This window comes from Pteropus alecto, unplaced genomic scaffold, assembly GCF_000325575.1.
Source record: "Pteropus alecto unplaced genomic scaffold, ASM32557v1 scaffold3, whole genome shotgun sequence".
Classification (NCBI taxonomy): domain Eukaryota; kingdom Metazoa; phylum Chordata; class Mammalia; order Chiroptera; family Pteropodidae; genus Pteropus; species Pteropus alecto.
The window spans coordinates 667,263-680,682 of NW_006442484.1; the positions used below are offsets into that span (position 1 = coordinate 667,263).

Below are 13,420 nucleotides of genomic sequence, written 5' to 3' on the forward strand. Positions count from 1 at the left end.
CCTTTACAGAAAACACAAAATAATGTACTTAGAATAATTTCAAATATATGAGAAATCAAAATAAATATAAATGGACTAAAATGATTAATAAAAGCAAAGATTATCAGATTTATTTTTTTAAGAAACAGGCTCCAAGTAGCCTCCTTACTTACCCATGTCGATCAAATCCACAGTGATGATATTGTCAGATTACCTCAGTAGACCCTCCGGTCGGCACAGTTATGAAAAATAAACGTCAATGTTTTTAAAATGCGGTTTTTGATTGTCATTTTGTTTTGTTCTCATACTTAGCCATTATCGGACCTCCTGGAATGCAAGTAGAAGCGCTTGCTAATTCTTTACATATACGTTTCTTAGCCCCCAAAATTGAGAAGGAACATGAAACATGGACCATGAAGAATATTTATAACTCATGGGCTTATAATGTGCAATATTGGAAGAACGGCTCTGATGAAAAGGTAAGCCTGGAAAATCGTATGTATCTCAGGTACGGGCTCCCTGTTCTTTGCTCAGTGTTGGTCTGAGGCCATTGCAGTGGAGAGAGGAGGCCAGGAGGCCATCTAGTCAGGGTCTTGCAAGGTGGCAACGCCTCAAAGTCCAGAGGCTCTAAGGCCTGGTCCTCTGAGCGAGCGAGTTCCCAGCCTAAGGGGTGACCAGCATCTCCAGCTCACACTGGAGGGAAATTCACAGAGCAGACTTTCAGGGTGCTTGCACGGTAAGAGTGGGCCTTTCTTTCTCCAAAGGGAAGTTGCAGAAGAAGGCAGAGCTGACTCAGCAGTTGGCTGGCGGAACTTACAGTCAGCTGAATCGCATGATCAGCTGAGTGACAACTGTTTCATGGCACGAACCCTGTGCCACACATACACCACAGGACAGTCAGGCTCGTGGTCAGGCAGCCCCACCCTGGACACTGGATGAACAGTGTCAGATTTTACCTGTTTGAGCCCACTTTTCTCCATTGCTCTCCTTTTCAGGGGACAGTTCCTTTAAAAACAAGGGCTAGGAGTAGAAAGACCTGGTCGGAATGTCGCCCCTGCTACCGTGTGACCATTCTTGACCTCAGCTTCCTCATGTCTGCAAAATGGGAATAATAACTCACTTCATTAACAAGGTGGGGATAATAACCCATTTCATAGGATTGTTAGGGAATTTAGTAACATAATGAAAAGAATAAACTTGTCCCATTGCCTGACCAGTGTATATGGTCAATACACCAGGTTCCCATCCCCTAATGTAGACATGTTAAGGTTATTTTCATTCATCCTCGGTCAGGCTTTGTTCTTATACTTAGTGCTTCCCAGCTGAATGCCATTTGTGGTCCTGAACTGACTTACGTATGTGTAATAAGTTACATACGTGTTATCTCCTCTACATTAAATATTGATTTTATCACTTAATTCTCAAGAGCTTGGGAAGAAAGGGCCACCCACGAATATTGTCTTAAGAATGACGTAATTAAATATATATGTACTTACTGCATAGTCCAAAAAAATCTAAAGTTAACTTTTCCTCCAGAAAATGCTCTATTAAATGGCGTAAGAGATCTGCCTTCTTCACAGAATAGATGATTTTGTTTATAGTCAAGACCCCAGGAGATGTGCACCTAGAAAGCAATACAGAATAATGTGTTTTATGGTCACTTATCAAATGCAGGTGTCTCTGCTCAGCTATGGAATGCAAAAATCAGACAAGACTGACCCACTCAAGGGGTTAGCAGCATACTTCAATTTAAAGATTAGATTCCATAGTTCCCATGCCTGAGTGCCTCCTGCACCAAGCATGAAATGCAAAGCCCAGTTTACCTTTAGCTTCTTATCTAGAATGTGCCCACAAAATAGGTATCCAGTTACACATTTGTCCCGTCACTCAGCCTGTGGTGTGGAAAGCCTTTGGTGCGACAAGCTGAGCGTTGGAAAGGCTGTCTGCTCCCCAGTTCTTCACTGCAGTGTCACCATGACCAGTTTATATGTGCTAGAGACTGAATGTCTGTGTCCCCCACCCCAAATTCATATGTTGAAACCTAATCCCTAATGCGATGGTGTTAGGAGGTGGGGCCTTTGGAAGGTGATTAGGTCATGAGGGTGGAGCCCTCGTGAAGGCAATTCTTGCCTTTATAAAAGAGACCGCAGAGAGCTTCTTCACTCCTTCGGCCAGGTGAGGACTCAGCAAAAAGAGGGCCCTTGATCAATCAGAAAGTGGGCCCTCACCAAACACCAGATCTGCCGGTATTGTGATCTTGGACTTCTAACCTCCACTGCTGTGAGAGAGGAAGGTTGCATATAAGCCACCAAGCCAGCGGTATTCTGCTGTAACAGCCAAAAGGAGCCAGACAATGTGGTTGTCTTTTAGAAAGCAAACCGGAAGTTGCCCAGAGCGCAGGAAGGCTGGAAAAAGCAATCAGAGAGCCCTAGAGCAGGTCCCCTCACAGCCCTAGAGCAGGTCCCGTCTCAGCCCTAGAGCAGGTCCCCTCACAGCCCTAGAGCAGGTCCCCTCACAGCCCTAGAGCAGGTCCCCTCACGTCTGGTCTACTGTTTTCCCTGCCTGCTACGTATAGGTCAGCCTCTGAGTTTAGTCTTTGAAGAAAGAGTATTTTCAGGTTTTAGAGGTATTGGATTTCTAGAGATGAAAGCCAGGATTTTTTGGTGTTATTTTTGTTTTTAATTGTAAGAAGGTATGCCATACTGTTCATATATTCAGTTGGTATTAATCTATTTCTTGCCCTCATTGAATTTATTTTCTCATACAATGAAAGAATATAGACAAGATGTCAACAGACTCAACCCCAAAAGAAAAATGACCAATTACTAAAGTACAAAGTATCAGAGAGCCCTAGAGCAGGTCCCCTCACAGCCCTAGAGCAGGTCCCGTCTCAGCCCTAGAGCAGGTCCCCTCACAGCCCTAGAGCAGGTCCCCTCACAGCCCTAGAGCAGGTCCCGTCACGTCTGGGCTACTGTTTTCCCTGCCTGCTACGTATAGGTCAGCCTCTGAGTTTAGTCTTTGAAGAAAGAGCATTTTCAGGTTTTAGAGGTATTGGATTTCTAGAGATGAAAGCCAGGATTTTTTGGTGTTATTTTTGTTTTTAATTGTAAGAAGGTATGCCATACTGTTCATATATTCAGTTGGTATTAATCTATTTCTTGCCCTCATTGAATTTATTTTCTCATACAATGAAAGAATATAGACAAGATGTCAACAGACTCAACCCCCAAAGAAAAATGACCAGTTACTGAAGTAAAAAGTCCGTGCTCGCTTTCTATTGATGTTCCTATTCCTGTAACAAATAGGACCCTTCTCTAAGAACATTATAACTATGATGGAAATACAAGTAGTATAAACTCCTAATTCCTTTTATTTTGCTGGAAACTATTTTGCATTCTCAACTTCAAGAATCTATCATCAATTATGATATCTTATATTCATATTAAACTAAGATGAGTCCGGGATGCCCCCACCAGAGGCCGGCTGTGGTGTGTGCCCTCGAGGTGAGGTGGGCCCCTGGGGGCACCCCAGGTGCACAGGTGGTAAAGTGATTGAGAAGAGATCGCTGGGCAGCCAGGGTCAGCAGCGTTCTCTTGACTTAGAAAGAAAAGCGCACTGAGTCTTACTGTAGATTACCAGTGTATCAGTCAGCTCGGGCCACTGTAACCAAGTACCACAAGCTGGGTGACTTAAACAACAGAACGTATTCTCACACGGTTCCGGAGGCCGAGGTCGGAGATCACGGTGAGGGTGGGGTTGGTTCCTTCTGAGGCTGTGAGGGTTGATCTGTTCCAGACTTCTCCCTCAGCTTGTGGTTGCTGGCCTTCTTCGGTTCCTTGGCTCGTAGAAGCATCACCCCGATCTCTCCGCCTACATCTTTACATGGCGTTGTTCTTGTGTGCAAGTCTTTGCCCAAACTTTCTCTTCTGATAAGGACACCAGCCATGCTGGATCAGGGCCGGCCCTGATGACCTCATTTTAACTTGCTTATCTCTGTGAAGACCCGATCTTCAACTAAATCACTCTCTAAGGCACTAGGGGTTCGACTTCTACATATAAATTTTGAGGGGGACACGGTTCAACCCATATAGTTCATCTTTTTTAAAAATTGAAGTGGAATGGTTTTTATGTCATCTAAACTAGAGAATTGAAGAAATGAGATCGTTTGTCAGGATCACAGTCAGCTCTGGCCCTGTCCCTTAGCATGGGACCCCTGAAATGAACTGGGAGATGCGTCTGATTCCTTTGTCTTTCTATTTTGAGCCTGCAGTAAAGATTATACTCATAAGTGTGTGGGAGCGGGGGGGAGATGGTGTCCCTTCCCTGCTGAGGCATGATCTTATTTTTATCTTCATTACTAGATTCTAGTTACTTGTCAGTATGACTTCGAGGTCCTCAGAAATCTCGAGCCGTGGACGACTTATTGCGTTCAAGTTCAAGGATTTCTTCCCGATCGGAACAAAACCGGGGAATGGAGTGAGCCCGTCTGTGAGCAAACCGTCAATGACGGTGAGTCTCGAGATGCACCGTTTGTAATCCTCCTCCTTCGAGCATCCTAAACAGGTTTATAGACCCCACCGAGTACAAGGGTGGGGAGGCTCCCCGGACCTCAGCGTGCCCAGCTCAGACTCCCTCCCAGGTCAGCCCCAACTGATGAGAGAGCACCTTGTGGGGGGGCACGTTCACTCTGAGACCGAAGGGATTGATGGAAACTTCCGCCAGGAGCGCGGAGGTCCACCTCCGTGCCCCCACCCCCGCTGCGCTCATTCTGTGCTCTCATGCTCCCTAAAGCAAGTCTCATCAGCCCTCCCAAGACCACCGAGCAAAGGTCAAGGCCTGTCACAGCCCACAAAAGAAGGCTTTCCTTCTCCAGCCCCTCAGGCACGTGACAGGAAAGGAGCATTTAGAAATCCTATCGCTCCTCAGCGAACCCTACTTGTTTCAGAGTCCATCGTAAAATATAGTGCCAGGCCCGCGACACGGTCCTCCACATGCGATGGGTTGCAGCGTCTAGCTGAGTGCTGCCACACTTGGTGTTTCTTAAGAAAAAACCGAGAGGGAGGAAGGGAAGGAAGAAAAGAGAGAGAGGGAGGAGGATACCAGTGGGCCTGGAGCCTGTGATCATTTCAGACGCATTGCAGTCGCATCCAAGGCGATAAAGCCCGTGGCCTAGATGTCTGCACACAAACAACAGGCCTTTTTATTATTTAAAGACACTGTCGAGAGGCTCAACCAGCTCAGATCGTGGAAGGATGAATACATGCAGGTCCACTTTTGGCCGTTTTCGTTCACTGAGGCCCTCCTGGGCGTGAGGCATGGAGCCGGGGGGGGGCCAGAGAAATGCAGAGGAAAGTCATCCAGAACTCCCTCCGGAGAGAGAGCAGAGCTTTCCCCGCTCCGTGTCTCCGAGCAGGTCTAAGGAATCCACAGTGCTGCATTTGCTTCGATTCACAATTCCAGCTTATCACACTCTCTTTGAATGTTGGTTTTTGTCATTGAACATATTTCTCGCCCAGTTTTACTGTCTCATCTGATCGGCAGGGAAGAGCTTCAAGATCCCTACCAGCTTGTTGTTTAAACCGTCGGTGTGTTCCAAAACACCCCTTCCTTTACACTGCTTACCCACGTGCTCACTGGTCACCAGTCCTTCTGAATATAGTGAGTGTACTGTCATGTAAGCTGTTTCGTTTTACTGTCGACAAAGTCCTTGTGAGCGACCTTGGCAAATATCAGCCGAAATCGACACCTGGTGCCAAGGTGCTGCCTTGCCCCAGCTGTGTCCCGTGAGCATCCAGCATCTCAGAGTAAGAGCCCAGCTGAAAATGACGACATACTGTGTTTCCACCTCTGCAAAGTTGCCCTGTATGTTAGCGTTTTTAGCGTATTTCATCTTCGAACACCTTTGTGGAGGATTCGCATTCTAAGGAGCACACACGGCTTGGGAAAAACTAGCCCATAAGATCACGATGTATCAACAAGGAACCCGGCCTAAAAAAGGAAAGGCAGCCACTTGGAGTTAATTTCGTGTCAGTGCCCTAATGTCGTTTTCTTTTTTAGTTATTATCCTTATCTTTTTTAAGAGTTTGTAATTAACCACGTAATTATGCATTCCGGAACGTTTATATTTTTTCTGGAGATCAGCATCAAGCTTCCTGCCCTGTGGTTTCCTGAATTTTTTTCCCTCCTCTTTTGTAAATGCACACATTATTTGCCCAAATCGAGGATTCCTTCGCCTCTTCCAGCTCTGTGATCTCTGCGTTGTCATCCAGGGCTACTCTGTAATTATATTGGTCAGTTTTCTCAGGACCGCAGAGCCACATAGAAGCTAAAAAGTCTTGCTGTCTCTCTGGAGGGAGATTCTCTTATTACTCTTTTTCTGTAGTCCCTGGGTCCTCTGTAGGGGTCAGTGGCTGTGCGAAGCTGCCAGTCTACCTCCTTCCATGGTCTGAGCTGGCTGAGCCTCTCAACAGCACCTTTAAATAACAAAAAGTCCTGCCTTTTGTGTGCCACAAGTTATTTTCACAGACCCTCTCTACGGTTTTTCTTATGTTATTCCTCTCGTGAATCATGTGTGCTTGAGCCAGAATTCTGTACCTTGGGAGTCATCCCTCCCCCACCCCCATTCGACTTGAATCGCTAGGATCCCTCGCCTCAGACCCATCCTTTCCTCTAAACACTTGCTGTCTGCTTTCCCAAACCCTATTGTCCCTGCGTCCTGCCCTTCCCTGCCATGAAGCCCAACATAACGTGTGACATGGGGCAAATCCTGAACCATGCTGTGCCTCAGCTGCCTCTTCTGCACAATGGGTGGAATGAAGTGTTGCCGCCGTGCGTAGGGGTTGGGAGGACTCAGAGGGTGCCCGGCAGAGAGCGATCCCTTAGTACATGTTAGATATTATTAGTGTTATTGATAACAATATTATGAAAATCACATCGTTAAGTATTCCTAAAGGTTCATACCATGAAACATGGCATAAGGCATACAATGTGACCAAAAAAAGAAAACTTTTCTAATATTCTGTGACTATAAATGATCACCTGTTAAGTGACAAAACGCAAAAGTTTTATAAAAGTACGACCTATTGAAAACCGGCACCATGGCCTAAGGCTGCTAGAAGCCACGCTGGAGTTGGGGTCTCCGAGTGCAGGTGTGGATGGAGTCATGTGTGCTGAGAGCTTTAGCGGTTCTCAGCACAAAACGCTTTGGAGCATGTGTTGAACCGAGGCCCTGGGGCCCGGGGGACCCCGTTTTCTGCTCCCAGGCGGAGGAGGTGTATGCGGAACAGGAGGCCCCTGGCTACCCTGTGAGTAGGGAACGTGGATCAGAGTTCTTGCTTCCTGTTCCTTTTTGTGTGTACCAGCCATCGTGCCGGAAACCAAACTGGGGAGAAGCTAGGAAAGGGCTGACACTGGTTGAGCACCTCTGGCCCCCTCTACTCAGAGAGCCGCTGTGTTCCCTTACGCCTTCTGAGATGAACATGTGGGCCCAGTGTTCAGGGACCGCCATGGGGTTGCGGTGACAAAAATAGCGTGAGGGTCACTGCCACCCAGTCTGTGTGTGACCAGACGGTAACACGCCCCCTCCTCCCTGCAGAAACAGCCCCCTCGTGGATCGTCGTGGCCATCATCCTCACAGCCTCGGTGTGCGTGGCCTGCCTGCTCCTCCTTGGCTGCTTCGCCCTGATGTGGTGCATTTACAAGAAGACCAAGTACGCCTTCGCCCATGGGAACAAACTTCCACAGCACCTGAAAGAGGTAAGCGGCGGGGCGCGGCCCGCTGCGGGTCACAAATCCGGGTTGGAAGCAGTTGTCCCTTCTCAGGGCCGCCTAGTTCAGACCAGCATGTCTTCTTGGAACGACCCATGTCTTGCATCCCCGTCTGTTCCCTGGTGCCATTTCAGAGATGTCTGTGGTCACAGAACAGCCCTAACAGAGGAAGTGGAGGTTCGTTCCAGAAGCTCTCCCTCCAACCTGGACACTGTTCCCTCCCCGACCTTCCTTCTCTAAAGCACCAGCTCCTCAGGGAGCAAAGGTGACAGTGGCTCTGGGACAGGAAGAGAAAAAGCAGAACTCAGGGGAAAGCCTGAGAAAGAGGAAACGCTACCCCAAGTGCCAGTAAGCAGCCAGGGGGAGGGTGAGCGGGGGGACAAGTATGTTTTCAGTTATATCTCAGGGGGGATACCTGAGAGTGATGGCTATTATGGGATGTGTGTCCCAGACTTGAGGAAAGCTGTGTTCAAAGGGTCAGGAAACAAGAAAGGCTGTGTCCAGGTGGAGACTGTCTGACTGCAGAGGCCCCCGGAAGTGGAAGTCTGGGCGGACACGCTTCAAAATGAAAGCTCGCCAAGCGCAGCCGTGAGAGGACTTCTCTGTGGCCTCATTGCCCAGGACACAGACACGAAGATGGAGATTTGCATTAGTGGGGAGTGCCCTGGGGAATGATACCTCTCAGGGTGCGGGGCAGCAGGACCGTGAGAGACAGAGAGGCTGAGCTGGGGTGCAGTCACAGGAAGTTGAGCGGGACAGGTTCCACCCCCACCGCAGCAGTTGGTCTCAGGAGCACGAGACACACTTGTGGTCTCGCTGCTCTGCTGTCCCTTCTACAGTCCCCTCTCCCATGACTAGCCGCTGCTGACATGGGCTGCTGACCCCATTGGGTCACCTCGGCTCTGCGATGGCCGCTGCACTCACAGTTGGCGGGGTACACCACGAGACGCCCGGGGACGTCGAGGGCCCACCGTTACATAACAGCAGCCTTTTCTCCCGACGACCAGTGCGGTCACTCTATTCCCTTCTTGGCGCGAGGGGCCTGGCTTGAGGAGGTGGTCGCCATAGCTTCAAGTCTCATGGGGCCCCTACTTTGTCCCCTCTGGGAACCCTCCCGACCAGAGGTCAGCAAAGATTTTTTTAATGGGCCAAATAGCAAATATTTTAGGCTTTGCAGGCCAAGAGGCCAAATTGAGATATTATGCTGATACTTCTATCACCACTTAAATGTAGTCATTTAAAACTCTGAAACCATTCTTAACTCATGGGGCCTGGATCTGGCCCGTGGGCCATGGTTTGCTGACCCCTGCTCTAAATGCACAGACCCTAAAATTGCACAGCCAGGGAGCACCAGGCGGGTCACTGGGCCTGCTGCGCACAGGGCCACGCCTCCCGCCACCTCCTCCCTTCTCCGTGGTGGGTGGGATTAATAGAGGACTTTTGGGTTCTTTTACATATTTTTAAATAATTTCTCACTTTCGTGTAGTGAACTTATATAAAATGACTTTGGAAAGTAGATATTCCAAAAACTTGCTAAAAAATCACCTGCGACTTTTAACGACTACATCCTTCTCCTACTCCCCATCCCCCAAATATGATTTTGGATACTCAAAGGACACTCCTGCTGGGCATAAAAGGAAACCCGCTGAGACGTTTCGGCAGCTCCCTGTGGACCACGCTTGGCCTTTTCCTCTGTCTTCAGCTGGTCGTAAGGACCCGTCCCTCCATGATCCTGGCGTGAGCAGAGGCAGACATGCCGATGCAGCAGGGGTGGATGGCACAGGAAGCCGGGCCACCTGCACGTGGCCCCCTGACCCCCTTTTAACACCTGGTGGGCCTGACGGGCTTCGTGATAGTCGTTTCTACGTAGCATGGCCACATGGTGTCCGGTGACCAGAGGCCCTGTCTCTACCAGGTCCTCACAGTCCTCCGGGATCCGTTTTCAACGTAGGGTCTACTTCTCCACTGCGGGCAGCCCGGCCTGGCCCGGGACTATCGCCATGGTGTGGTGATGCCCCTCTTGGGATTTGCCTCACACTCTACCCAGTGTCTTTCCCCACCGCAGACCCATGAAGGATCTGCCAGGTCACACAGGTTCAGTCGCTGTGTTGTCGTTGGTAGATCATGCCAAGCCTTCGTACTCTGGGGCTAGGGCAGTTTGCTCCACAGCCCATGCCATCTTCTGCGGGGCCCTTTGCTGCTCGGGACCCCCTCATGGGGAAGTGGGGACAGCCTTCTGCGTCGCTCTGCAAACGCACCGGTGGCGTATTCCTAGGCGTGGAACATGCGGCCTCCAGAACCCAAAGACGCCCCCCTAGCATAGTGCTTCCTCCTTAGCAGTCTGTGGCATGGGTGAGACACCACAATCAATCGGTCCTTTACTCTGGAGAGGATATCCCAGCATGCCCTACTCCACGGGACCCCTAAAACTACTGATGTGCCAGTTCCCTGAATCTTCACCGGGTCACTTCCCCACCCTCTGAAGTGTGTGCGTCTTAACAAGGCCTTGTCACATCTTGCTCTTCTGGTCCTGTTAACATATGGCCGTAAGAGCAGATGTCAGACCTTGTCCCCACACCAGCCAGTCCCCTGACACAGGCTGCCCCCGGGAAGGACACGTACCCCTGCCCGAGGCAACTTCCTTTCAAGAAGGGCAACTTCCGGAAAGGGACTCAGCTGTGAGCCGTTCTAAGCGCCAGTGCTCCTGGAGGCTGGGGAATAAGCGCCTTGACCTTGAAGGGGGATCTGGGACAAGTGGCCCGAGGCGCATGTTTCAGAGCAGCTAGAACCTTCTAACAAGAGTGCCAGCAAGACTGCAGCCCCAGAACGAGCCAAGAAATCTTCACAGGTGAAATTTTAGAAGCCACATCTTCGGCAGGAAAAACAAGGGGGTAGAAGGTGTTTTGCTCATGGAGAAGAACCAAGAGGAAGCAAAACCGTTCACCTGCGATTTTTGCTTCTGGTTTCACCATCCAAGAGACTAGTCAGACAGGAAAGACTAGTGACGTGATTGGCCTAAAAATCTCCCTCCCAGTTGACCTGCGGCCACTTAGAAAATGAGGTGTGGATTTGTTGTTGCTTTTTTTAGAATTGCGGTAAAACATACGTAACAAAATTGACTCTCGGGACCATTTTCAGTGTACAGTTCTGTGGCATTAAGCACATTCACACTGTTGTATAATCATCACCGTCACCCATCTCCAGACCTTTGTCATCATCCCAAACAGAAACTCTGTACTCACTAAACAATAACTCCCCGTTTCCCCCTCCCCACAACCCCCGGCGACCACTATTCTACTTTCCGTCTATGAATGTGACTATTTTAGGTCGCTCATAGAAGTGGAATCGTAGCAGTATTTGTCCTTTGGTGTCTGGCTTATTTCACTTAGCATAATGTCTTCCGGGTTCATCCAGCGTGTGTCAGAATCTCTTTCCTTTTTAAGACTGAACAGTTGTACGCATAGACAACACTTCGTTTACCCCTTCATCCATCGGTGGACACATGGGTTGTTTCCACCTTTTGGCTCTTGTGGCTAATGCTTCAGTGGACACGGGTGTCCACATGTCTCATCGAGAGCCTGCTCTCCGTTCTTCTAGGTAAACACCCAGAAATGGAATTGCCAGATGATATGGTCATTCTACTTCTAATTTTTTAGGAATTCTCATACTATTATTGTCATTTTTTTTTTTAAAACAGCATTTTCCAGCCACGAGTTGTATATAAAATCTTTGTAAGCTCAGGGAAAAAAAAAAAAGGGAAAACTTGATCATTCACTTTGTTTTTTTCCTCCTGCAGTTTTTGGGCCACCCGCATCACAGCAGGCTTCTGTTTTTCTCCTTCCCCCTGTCTGATGAGAACGACGTTTTTGACAAATTGAGTGTCGTCACAGTGTATATAAAATCTTTGTAAGCTCAGGGGAAAAAAAAAAGGGAAAACTTGATCATTCACTTTGTTTTTTTCCTCCTGCAGTTTTTGGGCCACCCGCATCACAGCAGGCTTCTGTTTTTCTCCTTCCCCCTGTCTGATGAGAACGACGTTTTTGACAAATTGAGTGTCGTCACAGAAGTCTCTGAAAGCAGCAAGCAGAATCCTGGGGACAGCTGCAGCCTCAGGACCCCAGCTGGGCAGGGCTTGCTCTCCAGCTAGCTTCTGAGGAGCGGGGCACACTCTGCTGCGTACAGTGACCCCGCTCTTCTCACGGCTGCCTCTGAGGGTGATCAGAGCCAAAACAAGGGCCGAGACCACCTGAGCAAGCCCCGGTTGACATCTAAACAACCAAAGAGCTAGATTTTAAAGACTCGCTTGGCAAAAATACTCCACCTTGGGAATTTGCCTCTTTATAAAGACTTTAATGATTAAAAAATAGTTGGCCACTTGAGGGTATAATTTTCATCCTCTTATGTTCACTAATATAAAGAATAAGTTTTAATGTGAAAAATAAAACTATTTAACGTGATGAATAAAACCAAATGCTGTAAAATCTGACCAGACTACCAATAGACTGATCCAAAAAGCAAACTCAGCCAAAAATTCATCAGGAAACACTACACAGAGTGCAAACTTTCGAGATATTCTCGGATACTTCAGCTGGGTTTTATTTTTCTACCTGTACCTGTTTTATATAGTGCTAGTACTCTATTAAATAAAGTTTTAACCTGTATGTGTTCGTAATGCTGTATTTGCAGAATTGTCAGATACTGAATGAGGCGCTCACGTGGCATTTTTACGTCCATTCGTGCAACAGGTATTCCTTCGTCCCTGTTTGCTGTCAGTCAGGAACTGTGCCAGGGATGAGGGCCTAAAGCATCTGGGAGCTCCCAGTGTAGGAAGGTCAAAGACTAGAAGGGCCCCGGGCCTTGAGCTTCACCTCAGACACTTAATTGCCTGCTACCATTCAGTTTCCTCGTCTGGATGTGGGGACAGAAAGACCTAAGAATTAATGATACTCCATAAAACACCTATGCCAGTGCCTGCACATCGTAGGTACTTACGTAAGACATCATCTCGCGGGTGTGACTTTAACTCCACAAACTTAGCTCAGCAACAGATGTCCCTTCTTCTGTGCCAGATGGCCCCATAGAGCAGATTAGTCAAAGGCCTCCCAAATAGGAAAAACACTTTTTGAAATAACTCGACATTTTTAAAATGAAGCATGGGGGAAAAGATCAGAAGTTTTGCAGTTCAGTGTTTTAAAATTATTGTCAGTAACACATTGTGAGGGAGTGATCATATTTTCAGTTCTCTGTCCTCCTTACTCTGGTTGGGGCTAGTCACATGACGAGGGAGAAATTGATTCTCTTCCCCAGTTAGGCTCTTCCTCTCTGGATGACAAGTGACACGAGGGCTTTAAAGTTGGGCACCCCGAGGATGCATCTGGATCAGGAGAGAAGAAATGGAGGCACCCCATTTTTATCGTAACCCTGCAGAGGACGTGCATTCCTTTTGCCTACCTGGCGCCTGGCTCCCCTTCACATGTCTGAGGAATCTCTGCCTTGCAAGTGTGACCTCCATCCCTATCTAATGGCTCAAAGTGGCACTTGCTCATTTCTCCACGCCCTTACTGCTGGGGTGTAGGCACACAGCCCGGGCCCCCGCCCAGCTTGGAGGGAGAAGACAGAGGACTCAGCAGTAGAGGCAGGGTTTCCGGTAGAAGCGTCCAGTAGCCAAAGGGCC

At 48.5% G+C, this 13,420-nt stretch overlaps 1 protein-coding gene across 1 annotated transcript in view; it reads left to right on the plus strand.

Moving 5' to 3' along the window:
- IL10RB (interleukin 10 receptor subunit beta) overlaps positions 1 to 12,407 on the plus strand; it is a gene marked incomplete at its 5' end in the record, with an annotated part of 18,958 nt that extends 6,551 nt beyond the window's left edge. The window contains 4 exon segments of the mRNA NM_001320277.1: positions 292 to 458; positions 4,341 to 4,488; positions 7,574 to 7,734; positions 11,717 to 12,407. Coding sequence (NP_001307206.1) covers positions 292 to 458; positions 4,341 to 4,488; positions 7,574 to 7,734; positions 11,717 to 11,893 — 653 coding nt within the window.
- Positions 12,408 to 13,420: the final 1,013 nt, after the last annotated feature.